Genomic DNA, 20,186 nt, shown 5'->3' on the forward strand with positions numbered 1-20,186 from the left:
TTTATCACAATATGACTTATTGTCCATTTCGCCCAGCTAAAAAAAAAAAAAACGCCCCAAAAGACTACAAACAATACTTCTGTCCAGTTCTTCATGTTCTCTCTGAACATTGTTGTTGACTGAGTTTTTCTGTTCTTTTCCCTCTAAATAGCTCCATATGCGTGCAAGACCTTTGAAGACGCTCAAAGCTATTGGAGATGAATGGCCTTCTCCTATTTTACTCTCCCTCCTTTACCCACTCCTCCTTCCTCCTCTTGACATTTTATGTCTTACGCCATTTAGGGCATTGAGCCCCATGCCAAAGCAATGTGAGCAAGTCCAGATACGTTGCATAAATAATTTTTAATTGGATGTCAATTTTGGTTCTCTGTCTTTTGATCTTCACTGTTTGTTGGCTGAGTATTCTCGCCAAGGTCTTTGTCAGGTCTCTTATTCTATTTTATGGTGATGTTTTCACCATAGTTTCTGTCTTCAGTCGGTAGCACGTATTTTGAGTTTTTGCCCCCCCCCCCCCCCAAGGATGAAAAATGGTCATTTACTGTTAGATTTGAATTTAAAAAGCCAGGCTTAGCATTAGAATACTTCAAAACAAGACCAGAAGGGGTGGAAGAATGAAACTGGAGGGGATGGACACATTAAAAAGAACAACCTCCAAAACATCCTGGCGGATGGTCAAGGTGAAGCTGAAATCTTAAACATCGTTGCTTTTGACAAGATCCGTAAACTGTTTTTCTCTCTCTCTCCAAGTTGCAATAGGACTAAGGCTACCTTTTACGGCCGTGTCGGAGGATATTTTAACTCCTAATCAGATCTGGCTCAGACAATGCAGTTTATTGACAGTTTCACTGCATACTTGAGGTTATGTGTGCTGTGTTTGTTCTCCACCGTTGTTTATTGTTGGAACCCCTGGAACATGGCCACCAGCTCCGTCGCGTAAAGCTTTGCAGTTTGCTCCAACTAATTATAACCTAACCTATACCTCACACGGAACACACATGGAATTCTACATCACTGTTCTTTCTCTCTACTACTGTTCCACCCAAGAGTTGTGTTCCAACTGTAACCCCTTCCAAGCCGTTGGGCTTTTATTCTTCTTGTTTCTTCGCAACGAGGAAGAGAAAGAAACTGTTGCTTTAGCGGAAGTATTTATTTTGCATTGCATGCAGCATTACGAAGCCACACTCTGTGATACAACGCAGGCGGCCGTAAATCTGTTGTGCGAGCACAGAACTGCTCTTCTCCAGCCCCCTGGGTTGTGGTTTGTCTGCAAGGCAGCTGAACAACTTGCAGACATTTTGAGGACACTTATGGTTATAGAGCTCAGACACCCATTTGAAGACCATAATAAGAGAGTAAAGCACAGACATAATCGCATCTATCGTCACACATTTCCACATCCATCTTTCACATCTATCGTAAAGTCTTCCCCCTGTCTGTCTTCCTAATGTCTCCCTCCTGCTGCTTCTCTCCTCAGGAAGCAGCTGTGATAGAATGGCCTCTCAAATAGATAGCAAAAGCCCCTGTTTCTCCTCCTGTTATCTAACCAGTGCATTCTGTCAAACAGTTTTGTCTAAATTATCTCTCCCTGTCTCCTCCCCTTGGCCACCATCTTCTGCAGAACTCTAAGGTACACATCCTGGACACAGAGGGCTTTGAGACCACGTTTGGGCCCAAGGCGCAGCGTAAACGACCCAACCTGATGGTGGGAGACATGAAGGACCTGGCAGAACAGGCTGAGGTCTCAGCACAGACCTACAGCGCTGAGAAGGACCGCGACTTGGTCACAGAGGACGACGGGGTCAGGTGAGTGCAGTAGCTCCTGTTAATTCTGTCACTGGCTACTGTCACTGTCACTTTGACTGGCTGTGACAATGCCTTCCAAATGTACTGGGCTTTTTCAGGTATACCAATAACTACTAGCCATTTTCTATTTACTACTACCCCAATTCCATGATTGATACTCCATTTTCTTTGTTTTGATAATATAGCCTAGCTTTAGACTGTATGTTGGACCACATGAGCAGTTCCAGTCTGTGGTTATTGTTCGGGTGTGGCACCTGTTGCACTGTATGTTATCTTCACACAGAGAGGAGGCTCGTGAGGAGATCTTCAAGAAGGGCCAGTCGAAGAGGATTTGGGGAGAACTCTACAAGGTACAGCATCTTTCTATCTGATCTAGGAATGTTTATTTTAGTTCACCTTGATATTTCCTAATAGATACTGAGTACGGTGCAGGTATCAGGGATGCAAACTTGCCACTATGTTTCTCATATTGAAATGAATTACAGAATGCATCCCTACACTTTCTACAAATAGAATATCAAAGTTCAGAGCGTGATGTCCGATATGTCATAGCAGAATGTGTCATCCAATAATATCACGTGTGACAGCTGTGAGCAGCCATCCGCATCCCCTAACAAGCCATTAGTCTACACAGCTGCTTTTCTCTCTCCATTCTTTCTGTGCATCTCTCTGTTTTAAAATGTTATTTAGCCGTGATGGCGAGCTGGGGTGTGCAGGCAGTGATGGGGTTGGATACGCAAGCGTAAGAACAAGCAGGCCAGTCTGACTAGGCTTTGCAGTCATGCAGCCTCAGAGTCACTGCCATAGAGGAGAAATGGACCACAGTGACAGTCATGCTTATGCCTTTACATCACTGAAAAAATGTTTCTGAAATATAGTGATTTGAGATGAGTTTAGATCAACTACGAACTCTCACTCCTGGTTATGTCTAAACCCTGACTCTGCCTTCCTCTCTCAATATCACTCCTTAACCCACAGGTGATAGACTCGTCAGACGTCATCATACAGGTGCTGGATGCCCGCGACCCCATGGGTACGCGCTCGCAGAGCATCGAGACCTACATGAGGAAGGAGAAGCCTTGGAAGCATCTAATCTTCGTGCTCAACAAGTGTGACCTTATCCCTACCTGGGTCACGGTAAGAGATCCCTTTACTCTATCCTGAGACAAATGCACGTGTAGGGGGGTAATAATTATTGTCTATGCGTATTACACTGACAAAAATATCAATGCAACATGTAAAGTGTTGGTTTCATGAGCTGAAATAAAAGATCCCAGAAATGTTCCATATGCTCAAATGTTGTGCACAAATGTGTTTACATCCCTGTTAGTGAGCATTTCTCCTTTGCCAAGATAATCCATCCACCTGACGTGTGGCATATCAAGAAGCTGATTAAACGGCATGATCACTACACAGTGCACCTTGTGCTGGGGACAATACAAAGCCAGTAAAGAACAAGAAGGCCTACACACTTTTAAAGGCCAATCTTAAATGTGCAGTTTTGTCACAACACAATGCCACATATCTCAAATTGAGGGAGTGTGCAATTGGCATGCTGATTGCAGGAATGTCCACCAGAGCTGTTACCAGATAATTTCATGTTAATTTATCTACCATAAGCTGCATCCAACGTCATTTTAGAGAATGTGGCAGGATGGCGACCAATTTTTCAACCCTTGTATCGGTCAGCCTGTTGCGTGCTTTGGTGTGTGTGTTTTCCCAAACAAGGACCAGTTGCGCTCTGAGGTGGCTGATGTTGGTGGGATTTGGAGGATGATGGAGGCAACAGGGGAAAGAGCCTCAGATCCACAAAGTCCCTTCCACCAGGTGGCTGATGAGAGATGTTGGGACGACTGCCATATTGCATCTCCATCCCAAAACCCTTGCTTGGAAGTGCACTTTGCCAGACTGCCAAGAACCTTGCCGTCATCCAGGCCAAGGTGGCGAGACACGTTAGTGATGACACCATATGCCTTGTTGATCGCTGCACCAGACAGGATGCTCTTGCCAGGATGCTTGGGGTCTAACATGTACACTGCGGCGTGTATGGGCTTTAGGCAGAAGTCTTTACGCTTTTTGATGTATTTCATTGTCTACCTCAATCCGTGCAGTGGCTACTGCTGTAGGTTTCAGGCTGCTTACCACTCTCTCCCAAAATACATTATCCAGGAGGATCCTCTTGATGGGGCTGTCCATATTGGCAGACTGCGATATGGCCATTTTTCTTTTGTAGAGACTCCCCCTCCAGGAGAATGTCAAACATGATGACAACATCACGCCGACGCGTGTTGCTGGGCAGCTTCAATGTGGTGCTCTTATTCTTCTCACTTTGCTTGGTGAGGTAGATAACTTCATGACCCTTCACATACCTAACCATTTCCTTGGCTCTCTTGTAGAGTGTATCCATTGTTTTCAGTGCCACAATGTCCTTGAGGAGCAGAGTCGATGCATGAGCAGCACAGCCAATGGGTGTGATGTGAGGGTAGGAATCCTCCACTTTAGACCAAGCAGCCTTTATGTTCGCAGCATTGTCTGTCACCAGTGCAAATACCTTCAGCTCATTTGCCTTCAGCTCATCTGCAATGTTGAGACCGGTGTGTGTCTTGTCCCTTGTCTGTGCTCTTGTAGAATACTGGTTGAGGGGTGGAGATGATGTAGTTTATTATTCCTTGCCCACGAACATTCGACCACCCATCAGAGATGATTGCAATACAGTCTGCTTTCTCTATGATTTGCTTGACCTTCACTTGAACTCTGTTTAACTCTGCATCCAGAAAATTAGTAGATAAAGCATGTCTGGTCGGAGGGGTGTATGCTGGGCGAAGAACGTTCAGAAATCTCTTCCAATACACATTGCCTGTGAGCATCAGAGGTGAACCAGTCATCATTTTCACCTCGACTAGAAGTAGAGGGACTTTTTGTCAGAGGTTGCTTGTTGTGAGCACTGACGGAACCTTATGCACTTGGCAAGATGATTCTGCATCTTTGCATTCTTCACATATGATTTGACACAGTATTTGCAAATGTACACAGCTTTTCCTTCTACATTAGTTGCAGTGAAATGTCTCCACACATCAGATAGTGCCCGTGGCATTGTCCTGTAAAGATTACAAAAAAATGGGTAAAAAAACAACATACAATTCCATGTACAGATAAATAGTTAAGCAGATTAAACAACTCCTTTTAGAAATGTTTTAAAAGGAAACATGTATGGAAACAGGTGAATTAACACTTCTCAGTTAGCAGGCTCAAGAAAGCTAAAAACCCACATGGTAGAAAACAACACTAACTAGCAGAAATTGTAAACAAGTTAATGATTTAAACACACTTTGCTGTAGGCTACTATTTACTAGTTAACAAAAAACATGTATGTCATATAAAATATATTCACCCCACCCAGTATTGTAATCAAAACTTACCAGAAAGCATATTGTCCTTGGCTCAGACAGTGTAGTAGTTTGGGCTCAATAGCATCTCATTAGTTTGCAAGATCTTGAGAATCAGCTGTATATGTGATGGAGGAGTGCACTGGACCTATGATGGAAGAATTCACTGTGCATGCAGAGGGTTGCAATTCCATTGAGTTGGGGATAGTTTAACCAAAATATACGACAAGACCTAGAATTGCCTTGTGTATCCCACAAAAAAGGTTCACTGTTATAAGCTAACTTTTTTTGTTGTTGATGAATTTAAGCAAAATTCCCCAAATTCCCGGACTTAACTTCCCATGGAAAAATTCCAGAAATTTCCCGGAAAGTTTTTGACCCTTTGCAACCCTACGAACAACGAACACAATTGCATTTTATTGATGGCAATTTGAATGCGCAGAGATACAGTGGCAAGATATTGAGGTCCATTGTCGTGAAATTCATCCGCCGCCACCAAATCGTGTTTCAGCATGATGATGTACGGCCCCATGTCGCAAGGATCTGTACACAATTCTTGGAAGCTGAAAATGTTGCAGTTCTTCCATGGCCTGCATACTCACCAGACATGTCACCCATTGAGCACGTTTGGGATGCTCTGGATCGACATTTGCGACAGCGTCTTCCAGTTCCCGCCAATATCCAACAACTTCTCAGAGCCATTGAAGAGGAGTGGGACAACATTCCACAGGCCACATTCAATAGCCTGATCAACTCTGAGGCAAATGGTGGCCACACCAGATACTGACTGGTTTTCTGATCCACGCCCCTACTTTAAAAAATTTAAATATTTTTTTAATTTTTGGTATCTGTGACCAACAGATGCATATCTGTATTCCGAGTCATGGGAAATCAATAGACTAGGGCCTAATGAATTTATTTCAAGTGACTGATTTCCTTATAGGAACTGTAACTCAGTAAAGTCTGAAATTGTTGCATTTTTCGTTTATTTTTGTTCAGTGTATATACACCTCCCGTGCGTCTCATAGTAAGACTAAGCAATTAGCCTATTAAAATATGTATCTTACTCCAAAAGATAAATGGCAATATGCAAGAGACTACAGTTGAGTTACAGTAATAGGCAATCAAGAAATGTCTGAGAATGGAATTCTAAATAGAAGTGTATTTAATTGCTTTGTAAAATGAGGCATAAAGCTTAAGTTGCAAGCAATATTCCAAGTATATAGATCTTAACTTACAAGACAAAGCATGAACAAAGATGCCTATTAGGCCAGAGACATAGAAGCCTAGGAAATGAGAATTGATCATACAACCTTCCTCCGTGGACTGGATACAGGATAAGAGAGCGAACAACAGACCTTGGTTCCATTGATACCATCTGAGGTGTAACCTTTTCAACCTAAAACAACTACCATTGACCAATCAAACGATACCAGGTTTATAGTAACCCGTCTTTGCCATCTCCCTCTAAGGACCGTGGCTTGTGAAAGTATTCACCCCCTTGGCATTTTTCCTGTTTTGTTGCCTTACAACCTGGAATTAAAATTGATTTTTGGGGGGTTTGTATCTTTTGATTTACACAACATGCCTACCACTTTGAAGATGAAAAATAGTTTTTGTGAAACAATCAAGAAATAAGACAAACACTGAATTTGAGCGTGCATAACTATTCACCCCACCAAAGTCTATACTTTGTAGAGCCACCTTTTGCAGCAATTACAGCTGAAAATCTCTTGGGGTATGTCTCTCTAAGCTTGGCACATCTATCCACTGGGATTTCTGCCCATTCTTCAATGCAAAACTGCTCCAGCTCCTTCGTTGGATGGGTTCCGCTGGTGTACAGCAATCTTTAAGTCATACCACAGATGCTCAATTGGATTGAGGTCTGGGCTTTGACTAGGCCATTCCAAGACATTTAAATGTTTCCCCTTAAACCACTCGAGTGTTGCTTTAGCAGTATGCTTAGGGTCATTGTCCTGCTGGAAGGTGAACCCCTGTCCCATTCTCAAATCTCTGGAAGATTGAAATGGGTTTCCTTCAAGAATTTCCCTGTATTTAGCACCATCCACCATTCCTTCAATTCTGACCAGTTTCCCAGTCCCTGCCGATGGGGGGAAAAACATCCCCACAGCATGATGCTGCCACCACCATGCTTCACTGTGGGAATGGTATTCTCGGGGTGATGAGAGGTGTTGGGTTTGCACCAGACAGCGTTTTCCTTGATGGCCAAAAAGCTCAATTTTAGTCTCATCTGACCAGAGTACCTTCTTATGTTTGGGGAGTCTCCCGCATGCCTTTTGGCAAACACAAAACGTGTTTGCTTATTTATTTCTTTAAGCAATGGCTTTTTCTGGCCACTTTTCCTTAAAGCCCAGCTCTGGAGTGTACGGCTTAAACTGGTCGTATGGACAGATACTCCAATCTCCGCTGTGGAGCTTTGCAGCTCCTTCAGGGTTGTCTTTGGTCTCTTTGTTGCTTCTCTGATTAATGCCCTCCTTGCCTGGTCTGTCAGTTTTGGTGGGCGGCCCTCTCTTGGCAGGTTTGTTGAGGTGCCATGGTGCTCCGTGGGATGTTCAAAGTTTTGGATCTTTTTTTATAACTCAACCCTGATCTGTACTTCTCTACAACTTTGTCCCTGACCTGTTTGGAGAGCTCCTTGGTCATCATGGTGCTGCTTGTTAGTGGTGTTGCAGACTCTGGGGCCTTTCAGAACCGTTGTGTATATGTACTGAGATCATGTAACACTTAGATTGCACACAGGTGGGATTTAACTAATTATGTGACTTCTGAAGGTAATTGGTTGCACCAGATCTTATTTAGGAGCTTCATCGCAAAGGGGGTGAATGCATATGCACACACCACTTTTCAGTTTTTTTTTAAAAACGGGTAATAATACTTTTTGCTTCACCAGTTTGGACTATTTTGTGTATGTCCATTACATGCAACAAAATAGGAAAAAAGCCAAGGGGGTGAATACTTTTGCAAGGCACTGTATGTTTTAGGCTAGTCTAACCAGCAATAATGGCACACAAGCAAAAAACGGTGTCAAATCTATAAAGGGGTGGCAGGTAGGCTAGTGGTTAGAGCGTTGGACTAGTAACCGAAAAGTTGCAAGATCGAATCCCCGAGCTGACAAGGTACAAAATCTGTTGTTCTGCCCCTGACCAAGGCAGTTAACCCACTGTTCCTAGGCCGTCATTGAAAATAAGAATTTGTTCTTAACTGACTTGCCTAGTTAAATAAAGGAAGAAAAAAAAAATCTAGTAAATGTCACATAGTTGTTCAGTGATAACAGTAATTCGTCTGATCCTTCAATTCTGACCAGTTTCCCAGTCCCTGCCGATGGAAGAAAAAAAAAAATAGTGCCATTCTATAATTGATGTATTCAAATAGCTAAAGGATTCTTAAAAATTGAACATAGAACAAGTGTCAAACTTATGGCTGAACAAGGATTGACATTTCAGAGTCATGAAGTTCTATCTGCAATTGCAGATGGTAAATCATTTTCTAATGTCGCAGGATTTTGATACTCTGTACTTTAGGTACCTTTTTATGGTGAGGACCTTTGAATGGGTTAAAACAATTATTATTCACTACAAAACAGTTCTGATATCTAGTATGTTAAATCTGATGCTCAATATCTTTGTGCAGATAGAACCTTTTTTTTATAGTCCTACAGACAAACGATTTTGTGACCATCTATTGAGGCTACCAGACAGCCCTTTTCATTAATTTAGCAACAAATTCCTAATGCAAGCTTCGTAACTCAATTATCAATTGCAAGCAATTTTGACTAGCTATGCTAGTAATTGTTGCTTGATGCTTTGCCCCCACCCGACCTGTGTTGATTGACAGCTTGCTGGTCCAATCAGAGGGCCGAGTGTGCGTTTCACAAGCCAATCCGTTTTATTTCAAGTGCGATGTTGTCTGGCTTTATGGTGAGTAGTGACACAACCTGCCCAGATAATTTCAAGTCTAAGTCGAGTCCAGAGTCTTAAGGCTCCAAGTCTCAAGTTTTATTTTCTATCAAGTTGCGTCTCAAGTCATCATTGTGATTTGGGTCCGTCTCGAGTCCAAGTCATGTGACTCGAGTCCACACCTCTGGCCAAGCCTACACATGTACCCTGTTCATGCTATTGTGCCGGCCCAAACTGTACTGAGCTGTCTGTTTCTTTTCACATTGTCTTTTTCAACACGGTTCCAGCAACTATGGCAGATGGAAAATAAACCAGCTCAGTTTGGTTTGGCTCAGTAGTGTTTGATCAAGAGACTAATATATGATCAAGACTGCCAATGCCTTCTATGTCAATTGTTTTCTGGAGTGAGTTGATGTTCTCAGGAGTTTTATGTAAGTAGTTATCCACAAGTTTTTTTTCTTTCAATCCCGTATCATACTTGCTCTACGTTGACAAAGGGTAGCTTGTGGCCTCAAATAACGTGTGTGTGTGTGTGTGTGGGGATTCGGGGGTCACCAAAACAGGAAGGATGGTGTCCGCGCCAACTGTTTTCATGATGTGCTGCAGGATTTTGCTGGAGATGCACTGTTCAGCACACATTATGAATGAATGTCAGATTTACATTGAAATGACACTGTTTGTGCCTGTGTTTTAAATGGGTTATTCTTCAATGCTAATCTTGTGTAACCACCTCTCATTCCCGCGCAAAAGTATATTATTTACTCCATCAGCATCGGAGAAGATGCTGCCCGACCCCTAGAGTAATGATACATTTCTAGACACAAATTGTTCAATGGCCAACTGAATTGTGCATACTTGCAGGATATTTGATGTGTTTGATATTCGCCTGGTTTGTAGACTATTATCGACATACTGACACACGTGCTGTGCAAACTAACATTTCACATAGAGTAAATGTATGTCCATGTCTGTCTGACTTAGGTCTGTCTGTTTTGTTGTCTTCGAACCAGAAACGCTGGGTAGCCGTGCTCTCCGCCGAGTACCCCACCCTGGCCTTCCATGCCAGCCTCACCAACTCGTTCGGCAAGGGCTCCCTCATCCAACTCCTCAGGCAGTTTGGCAAGGTAGGCACCGCCTTCTCACACACGAGTCCCCCACTCCACACGGACCGAACTAAACTCCCCATTTGGTCAAAAGTAGGTCCTAAGGAGCAGAGGTTGGTACAAATGGCCAACTTTTGTCATGGCACCCGACTCTAACCACCCTTATGAGCATACGGCTCCGCACGGGGTCCTCACATCTGCTGCCAAGCTATTTTTGGTACGCACGGGCCATAAAACAGGGCCTTGGATGCTCAGGAGAGCACAGGCTTAGTTAACATAAATCAAGTTGAAAGGTATATCGCTGACAATTTCTTTGTTGGGTTTAAGATAACCGTGTTGAGTAGGAAACATACCAATGTTGCCATGATCGGGTTGTACAAAAAAAGTGGCTGTTAGAATTTTACCTTTCGGGAGAAAAGTTTAGAGACTAATATTTATACCTACCTCTTGGTTTTGACAGATTGTTGATCCATGGTGTAGACTTATCTGCTTCCAGTAGCTATTTTTTGCTGGTGAAAACAAGCTTTTTTAGATTACATGGTCACATGTTTTATTAGCTTTGGCCAACATCAAAGTGTGGTCTGGAGTTGTTGCTGTCCGGAATTGAAGACGGGTTAAGTATAGACTGTTGTTCAGGAAACTGCTATTTTAACTTGTTTTGCCTCTTCAGCTCCACACAGACAAGAAGCAGATCAGCGTTGGGTTTATCGGCTACCCCAACGTGGGAAAGAGCTCCGTCATCAACACGCTACGCTCCAAGAAGGTCTGCAACGTGGCACCCCTCGCCGGTGAGACCAAGGTATGGTATCGGTCCCTTCAAATATACCTTTTTAAAATAAAAACACTTGAACATAAGCCCATGTTGATACCTGGGGTGTCATGATGAGCAATGTACATACGTCCATGTAATCTCAATAATGGCCAATGCGGGGGGGACGATCTCACGCAATTCCCTTGATTGCTTAGAGAGAGCACAGAATAGAATGTTGGCGGCTGCATTGTTTGTGTATCAGTGTGCTATTCATATCCTAAGTAACTTCCCAACGATGCGCTGAAGTATATGTATTTAAACCCCTCCGCCTCGATTATACACGTCTGATACCTGGCAGAGACGTGGCCAAAAAGCAAGAAACAATAACCCTCATTCTTCATTTCCTCTCTCTGGACCTGTTCATCCTGTTTGGAACCAAACGGTGGATCTGGAGGTCTGGAAACCCCACTGAGGGTGATAGTATCGGAGTTGGCTGTTGCTAGAGCTGTGAGCGTGCAAACGAGATCAACGTTTTTTTCCCCCCTCCCCTTTGGGATCTATCAGATCGGCGCGTAACCAGCGAGAGTTTATCGCCCATTGCAAGGTGGCTCTCGCCAGAGGCTGCTAGCGTCTGTCTGTCTGCCTGTCTGTGGCCAAACAAGGTTGTTCAGCATTAGGCTGGCCCTCCTGTCTAACTCTCTCTCTCGCCCCGGTTGTTTGAATGGATGTGCAATGCGTTTTATGTTCTGTGTATAAAGAAGAAAAAAAAGCTTGTCAAATGTTTCTTTCCGTTGTCCAAATGGGGATATGAGTATTGGTTTTCAGGCAGAAGAGAAAAGCAATGTGATTCTTAGTACAGTGGCCAGCTCCTCTCAAAAGCAGGGGACCTTACCAGGGGTTGGAACTGAAATCATTTCCCAGTTGTTTAGTCCGTTATTTTGTGTTCCTTTTTAAACCTCAGAAATCGATTATTTTAACAATTTACCTCAACATTAAATTACTTCACCAATGGATAGAGCTGCTTGCTATGGAGCGGGCAAGCTATGTACATGCATTGGATAGACAAGTGTACACTGCGTGCACAATTATTAGGCAAAATGTATTCCTCAGGATTCATTTTATTGTTGAACAAACACAATGGTTTCAGTCAATCAAATGTTATGTACCTCAAACATTAGTGTTTAACAAAGGAAAGTGAGTTTTGTTTTTTTCACGGGAATATATGTGTGCACGATTATTAGGCAACTAAATTACAAAAATAATTTCTCCCCACTCACTTGTTTATTCTACATTTTTAGAGTAAGTGTAGAAGATAAGTAACACAATGACAATTAAATAACATTTTTGGCCTTTCAAAAATATTCAGTGACCAATATAGCCACTCTTCTTTTCAATAACTGCCATGAGCCTTCCATCCATGGAGTCTGTCTGTTCACGATCAACTTTTGCTGAAGCAGCAACCACAGCCTCCCAAATGCTGTTCAAAGAGGTGTATTGTCTTCCCTCAGGTTTGAGAAGGGCCCAGAAGTTCTCAATATGATTTAAGTCAGGTGAGAAAGGGGGCCAGGTCATTATTCAGGCATCTTTGAGGCCCTTGCTGGCTAGCCAAGCAGTGGAGTACTTGGATGCATGTGATGGAGCATTGTTCTGCATGAAGATCATGGCCTTCTTGAATGCTGAGGACTTCTTCCTATACCACTGCTTGAAGAAAGAATCTTCCAGAAACTGGCAGTATGTTTGGGAGTTGAGTTTCAGTCCGTCTTCAACCCGAAAAGGTCCAACTACCTCATCCTTAATGATAGCAGCCCATACCAGTACCCGTCCTCCACCTTGCTGGCGCCTGACTCAGTGGCGCCCTGTGTCCATTACTGATCCAGCCACGGGCCCGTCCATCAAGAGTCACTCTCATTTCATCTGTCCATAAAACCTTTGGGCAAAGAAATAATACCTGAAGACAGATTTTTCAATCTTGATGCTTCAACTTGTGAATCTTATTCAGTGGTGGTCGTGTTTCAGCCTTCTTGACCTTGGCCATGTCTCTGAGCACTTGAAACCTTGTACTTCTGGACACTCCAGGTAGGTTACAGTTCTGGAATATGGTGGCACTGGAGGATAATGGGTTCCTGGTAGCTTGACGTTCAATTCTTCTCAAGACTTTTGCAGTTAATTTGTGCCTTTTCTTCTCATGCGTTTTGACTATTCGCAACAAAACATTTGATTGTCCGGTGGTCCCGCCTCAATAGTTTAGCTATTTCGAGAGTGTTGCATCTGTCTGAAAGGAATTTTAAAATGTTTGACTTTTCAGTGTCAGTTAAATCTATTTTTTTGCCCATTTTACCTGAGGTAATGAGGCTGCCTAATAATTATGCACACCTTGAATATGTTATTCACTTTCGCCACACCCTCCCTCATTACACAAATACATATCACCTGAAAATGATTTAAATCCAATAAGCATTCAAGTTTATATGGTTTGGAGTTGGAAAATGTGAATAGAAATAATGCTAAGATCAGAATACTCACTTGCCTAATAATTGTGCACGTAGTGTAGGGTCTGAAATTTTGTGGGTGAGGAGAGCACTGTGCATCTTGTTCTTATGACATGCATTATCTGAATTAGGCCTACAGAATTATACCTAATTTAATGTCTTTGAATTTCAGAGCTTTGGCTTAACTAACGTTGGACCAGAGCCAGCCCTTATTCATGACACTGTAACATTACACGTAATGCTGCCTGGAGTTGAGAGCTAGACCAGAACTAGCTAACAAGCTTGTGTGCAGAGTGGCACCAAAACTTTTTTAAATTAAAAACAGGTCTTACCATTTTGTAGTTTATAAATTCAATGTGCAACGTGATTTCACTGATAGTCATAAGATCTGAAATTCTATCCACTTTCTCATTATTTCCCCATTGTTGCATAGAGATTTATAGAGCTAGTAATGTTTTATCTGTCCCATTATAGCGTCTGTAAGCGCGCCATTTGAGACCGATACAACATTGCGATCTCTATGCAACAACTAGTCAGAGAATGAGGAAGTGGATAGAATCTAGTTTTGTATGATTGATTATCATTGAAATTAACAAATGTATGTATAGATTTGTAAGACTATAAATGACCAACCACCCAGTTTTGGTGCCTAGCCACGCACGACTCCAACACGTTAAGTTTGCCGACAACACGACGGTGATTAGGGCCCTGATTAGGGCTGTTACGGTGACCGTATTACCGCCACACCAGCAGTTATGAAGGTAGTCAAATTCTACGTGACTGTTTAGTCATGCTAATTAGGCTTCTCCAAGCTCTGATGCGGCTGATGATCATTAGTAGCCTACCAAACTCGCTAACTGCCAGGTACTCGGCGCTCTCTCCTTCTAATCACTCTGATTTTTATATTTTTGATGACATTTGCATTGTCAAACACTTCATGAGAGCTCATGTTGCGCAACATTTCTATAGGCTATGCAATTGCGTAAGAAAACAGAGTGATGGCTTCTATTAAAAAGAAGAGGTTCCCATCACCTTTCTATAGGCTAGGTCTACTATATATCTCAACTTTCCTAGAATTAAGCACATTGCTTGTCTTTGAAACAGAAGTATAGCCTACCTGGCAGGCATGAAAATGAACCACGGGAAAAGCATCCTCCATTTGCTATTTAAGCATAGATGATATGTATTTTTTTTCCCCCTGCCCCTGTTTCGAGACAGGTGCATGATAATGGTCCATTATAAATACATTTCACAGATTTTATTTATATGTAAAGAATATTTAAATCAAGAATAGTTTGATGGGTTACAATATTAGCCTATCACTTGTGGATGATGCCCAGTGTAAGGCAAGAAACAATGCATACCTTTTTTTGTGACTTCAAATCAAACTTTATTTGTCACATGCGCCAAATACAAGTGTAGACCTTACCATGAAATGCTTACTTACAAGCCCTTAACTCTTCTTGAACTGCACTGTTGGTTAAGAAATTATTTACCAATAAAGTAACACAACATAATAACGTGTCAATGTAAATAGTCCGGTGGCCATTTGATTAATTGTTCAGCAGACTTATGGCTTGGGGGTAGAAGCTGTTAAGGGGCCTTTTGGTCCTAGACTTGTCGCTCTGGTAGCGTTTGCCGTGCGGTAGCAGAGAAAACAGTCTGACTTGGGTGACTGGAGTCTCTGACAATATTTTGGGCTTTCCTCTGACACCGCCTATTATATAGGTCCTGGATGGCAGGAAGCTTGCCCCCAGTGATGTACTGGGCCTTACACACTACCCTCTGTAGTGCCTTACGGTCAGATGCCGAGCACTTGCCACACCAGGCGGTGATGCAACCAGGCAGGATGCTCTCGATGGTACAGCTCTAGAACATTTTGAGGATCTGGGGACCGATGCCAAATCTTTTCAGTCTCCTGAGGGGGGAAAAGGTGTTGTCGTGCCCTCTTCACGACTGTCTTGGTGTGTTTGGACCCTGATAGTTTGTTGGTGACGTGGATACCAAGGAACTTAACTCTCGACCTGCTCCACTACAGCCCCGTCGATGTTAATGGGGGCTTGTTTGGCCCGCCTTTTCCAACACCTCATGTAGGCCTACTGTATATGTTTTGTTAAGGTTTATATCACAACCAAAGTAGCAAAATAACTTATTAAAACAAAACGAATTAATCCGCTTTACAGTGGGTATAGAGCCTAACTGGCATACATGCACAACTCGTGAGTTTCAAGTTTGAGGAAGATAATTTTCACCATAAAATAATAAAAGCATTACATGCATAATTGCATTTGCGGTCACTTTTGATAATGGTGTTTTCCCGCTAATGGCAGAATACAATAGTTCAACTTTTGTACTGTGGGGGATAGTAGATTGACATAAGCTAGTGCTTTTGCTGTTCGCTATTCCTTTTGCTGTTCGCAAGTCCTGCTCACCTTGTTGGCTGACAAAGTAAATGTGGACAGTTCTGGGGTGCGCTCTGAATGGTCTGTCCTCTCTCTCTTTTTATTAAAAAAAATAAATAATTTAAGATCTGTTTTGTTGATGCAGTAGGGTCTTCATTTCTGCTACATTATCTCTTCTTCCAGGTGTGGCAGTACATCACCCTGATGCGACGCATCTTCCTCATCGACTGCCCAGGTGTAGTTTACCCCTCTGAAGACAGCGAGAGCGACATCGTGTTGAAAGGAGTGGTATGTTATTTTTCTCCATCAATAATCTATATGGTTGTTTTGTTTGTAGTAAACCATTTTTTATTATTTTATTTGAGCAGGCAGGGTTATATAGTGAGCTCAAAGTATTGGCACAGTGGAAAATAGTTTTGGCTCTGTACTCCAGCACTTTGGATTTGAAATGGTTAAAGTGCAGACGGTCAGCTTTAATTTGAGGATATTTTCATCCATGTTGGGTAATCTGTTTGGAAATTACTTTTAGGGGACTAAAAATATTGGGACAAATTCACTTGTGTATTGAAGTTGAGTATTTGGTCCCATACTCCTAGCACGCAGTGATTTAATCAAGCTTGTGACTGTATGAACTTGTTGGATGCATTTGTAGTTTGTTTTAGTTGCGTTTCAGATAATGTTGTGCCCAATAGAAATGAAAGGTAAATACTGTATCATTTTGACGTCACTTTCATGGTGAATAGAATGTTTCTAAACACTTCTTTATTAATGTGGATGCTACCATGATTACAGATAGTCCTGAATGAATAGTGAATAATGATGGGTGAGAAAGTTAGATGAACAAATTGCTAACCTCCCCTGTTATTGTAATGGTGAGAGGTTAGCATGTCTAGGGGGTATGATATTTGTGCGTCTAACTTTCTCACCATTTTTTTTTTTTTTTTATACTTCCATGTCTAAACTTGTAGCATTTCTAACCTAACAATTGTATCACTGTATGCTTCACTGCTGTTTCCCAGGTGCAAGTGGAGAAGATCCGTAACCCGGAGGAGCATATCCCGGCGGTGCTAGAGCGGGCCAAACCAGAGTACATCCAGAAGACATACCGCATCCCCACCTGGAGCTCCCCAGAGGACTTCCTGGAGAAACTGGCGATGCGCATGGGCAAACTCCTTAAGGTCAGGACCTGTGTCATATTAATTAGCGCACACTGTAGGGAAAACATTTTAACCGAAAACAGAAGTGTTTCTTATTGGACACGACCGGATAGTCCCTCCCTGTTTCAGTCAGTTGTCTCGTTTGGTACTTAATTAACATAACCCTGGAGTGTATCAATAGGGGCTGAAGTCACAGTACAGGGTAATTGCCTGTAGGCTGTTGAATGCCCCAGACTCCTATGGTTGTTGTTTGGCATGCTAATGACCATATGGATTGGCAAGACGGCACAGATCTGAGACCACCAGGCTACATTGTCTGGGCTGCTTGTCTTCATTTCTGACTCTTTCATCTATCTGAATTATCTTTATAACTCTTTGTGGTCAAAGGAATTTGAATGTCACAATATACTTTAGTCCTGAAAGGTGTATGTTATATTCAGGATATATCTTTGTGTATTTGACAAGCTATAGGTCAGTGGTAAAAATGATCTTCCCTAAACATACTGTTTTTGTTTGGGCCATTTTCTTGATCAGTTTGAAATTCGACACTTGACCCTAAAGCTTACTTAGAACCCATCAATCCCGAGTGGCATATAAGGACGCTCCATTTATTCCTACTTTATTTTCTTCTCATGTATTATCTGTTGCAGGGGGGTGAGCCAGACCTTCCCTGTGTCTCCAAAATGGTGCTGAACGACTGGCAGAGAGGACGCATCCCCTTCTTCGTAAAACCCCCTGGCTGTGAGGGAGAGCATGAGGTGAGAGGTGGACGAACGGCCGGAATAAAACCCTCTCCCTCGCATACGAAAATAAAGAGACATTCTCAACAGTAATGTTAGCACACGTTCTAGTTATAGTCTGCCACCCTCTGGCTAAATGTAAAATATCATCACAGGCCTTGCCACATTGACTTTCTTTGGTCAAGTTATCTTTTTTATTTGCTTTATTTGACAAGTAAAAATAGATAAAGCTGCTTCAGCCAGGGACAACAATGCATACATTAAAATGATTGAGGCTAAAACCCAAAGTCTTATTTTCGTTGTGGTCCTCTCAGGTGAGCAACAAGATGGCAGGTGGGCAATATTGTCCACTCAATCTGAAATGTACACATGGTCTGCATGCATCCTGATTCTCTACCTTTCTCCTGAAGTGTGCACTTGCACACTCCCTCTTGGATTGGTGTAAGCATTGGCTGGAGGGAGTTTCCATCATTTTAAAATCCATGTTGAATGAGTGTGCAAGTGCACACTTCAGGAGACTCGGAACCTAGCCATGATTTATGAAAGTTGTACTGACTGGTGTGTTGTTTTCAGGGCAAGGATGTACTACCAATGGAGGGGGCACCAGAAGCTACAGAGCATGTACAGGAAGAAGGAGCAACAGAGGAGCAGAGCGAGGAGGTGGTGGCTGCTGTGTCGGCCGAGCAGGAGGCCCAGCAGCAGCAGAAACACAAACATGAGCAGGTGCAGAAGATCCTCTCCAACGTCCGGCAGAACTTTGGCAAGATCAATGTGGCGCCCGAGTTCAACGATGAAGACCTGGCACCCGTGCAGACCGACTACCTCGTTTTTTCGGACCTATCCGGCTCGGACGTGGATGAGGAAGAGGAAAATGGAGATGAAGAGAAGGGGGATGGGGAAACAGCAGCTGGAGATGCTGAGGGTGCCACCGCCACCCCAGCCGGTCAGCCTGTCAAGGTGGAGGAAAAAAAGAGTTCGCGTGAGACGATCCGCGAGCTGGATGGGAAGATTGCGAAGTACAAGCAGTTCCTGGACCGGGCCAGACTCAAGCGCTTCTCCGCCATCCGGTTTGTCTTATTCTTCTCAGTTCTCCCCACCACTTATCATTTCAGTCTTGTTCTGAAGATGTGCTTTATTATTTTCTAACAAACCCACATCAACCCCAGAGCTTGTCCAAAAGACAGGCATAGCTCTGTCCCAAGTGGCACCCTATTCCCTATATAGTGAACTACAAAAGTAGTGCTCCATGTAGGAAATGGGATGCCATTTGGGACGAAGCCATAGAGAGATGAAGGGTGCCTGGGTCCTTTGAGGTGAAACATGCCCCATTTTTCACTGTCCAGGCACCTGGGGATTGGCAGCTGCTCATACCGTTCTGTCTGATAGATGGGGTTTTCCATCACCATTTATGTCATGTTCCGCGTACTCACCAACTGGCTCTCTCGCTGGTGAACTTCAGCTCACGCCCTCGCTCAACAACGTCAAATAAGAGTCGTCTGCGGCCAATTTGCTTTCCATTGTCGGCTCAGCGAATTCCAACAGGACTAAACTGGGGAGTAATGAGGTTATATGTGACGACTCTTTCTACTGTTCTTTTTTTTGTACAGGATTCCGAAGGCATTCTCTGACAAAGTGCTCACAGACATGAAAGTGAAGCAGGCGGCGAATAAACCTCAACCTAAAGGTAACAACTTTATTTCAACTTTATTTGTGATTTTCCTTTGTGGGCTTACCTGACATGCCAAATGCAGGGGTTAAAGTTCTGTCACGGATTTCTGTCATATGGATTTGTTTTCCAATTGAAAAGGACTGGAATTGGTCTACCTTGCAGTTTAATACATGTACAAAATGATCCTCTTTCCCTAAAAGCATAATGGTCATTATTTATTTTTTTTACATGAAAGGGGAGGTTCACTTCCCTCCGCAGACATTTGATCTGAGATCAACTTAAGTTTCAGTCATGGGATTTATTTTCTTTTAACCCGGCAAATGTATTCCATCAAAGAATAAAAGGGCCTTCTAGCAAAATATGCACTTTCCTTTACACAAAGTACAGACTTTATACAAGTCTTCATGGATAGCAGCAGATAGTAGGTATTTGGCCAAAGACTGCTGTCAAACTGAAACCAAACAAGCAATCAAACCATATAAATAGAATGGGAATGTCATATTAAGTGTTTTAGTAATTCCATGCCTACGGGTCATCCACTTACTGGCCAACCTTTTGTTCTTCAGCCGTAACACAGGTTGGCAAGAAGAGGAAAACCGATGAGGCAGAGGAGCCCATGCGTCCAAACAGAAGTCTAACATCCAAGCAGGTACTGCGTGTTCACTTACCCTGTTGTTTGACATCAAACAGGCCTATCTATCTATCTAGACTGGACGCCTCCGATGGATGGCCGCTCCCCTACCGCTATTGTTAATGGAATGAATGAAGG

The 20,186-nt window shown here is 42.9% G+C and overlaps 1 protein-coding gene across 1 annotated transcript in view; it reads left to right on the plus strand.

Moving 5' to 3' along the window:
* Positions 1-20,186, plus strand: part of LOC106583018 (nucleolar GTP-binding protein 2) — a 28,628-nt gene that overhangs the window by 7,685 nt on the left and 757 nt on the right. The window contains exons 5-15 of the mRNA XM_014166759.3: positions 1,619-1,803; positions 2,087-2,153; positions 2,782-2,940; positions 10,117-10,230; positions 10,880-11,008; positions 16,035-16,139; positions 16,871-17,029; positions 17,659-17,766; positions 18,322-18,815; positions 19,356-19,432; positions 19,984-20,066. Coding sequence (XP_014022234.2) covers positions 1,619-1,803; positions 2,087-2,153; positions 2,782-2,940; positions 10,117-10,230; positions 10,880-11,008; positions 16,035-16,139; positions 16,871-17,029; positions 17,659-17,766; positions 18,322-18,815; positions 19,356-19,432; positions 19,984-20,066 — 1,680 coding nt within the window. The remainder of the gene's footprint in view (positions 1-1,618; positions 1,804-2,086; positions 2,154-2,781; positions 2,941-10,116; positions 10,231-10,879; positions 11,009-16,034; positions 16,140-16,870; positions 17,030-17,658; positions 17,767-18,321; positions 18,816-19,355; positions 19,433-19,983; positions 20,067-20,186) is intronic.

Source organism: Salmo salar, chromosome 02 (assembly GCF_965601325.2).
Source record: "Salmo salar chromosome 02, fSalSal1, whole genome shotgun sequence".
Classification (NCBI taxonomy): domain Eukaryota; kingdom Metazoa; phylum Chordata; class Actinopteri; order Salmoniformes; family Salmonidae; genus Salmo; species Salmo salar.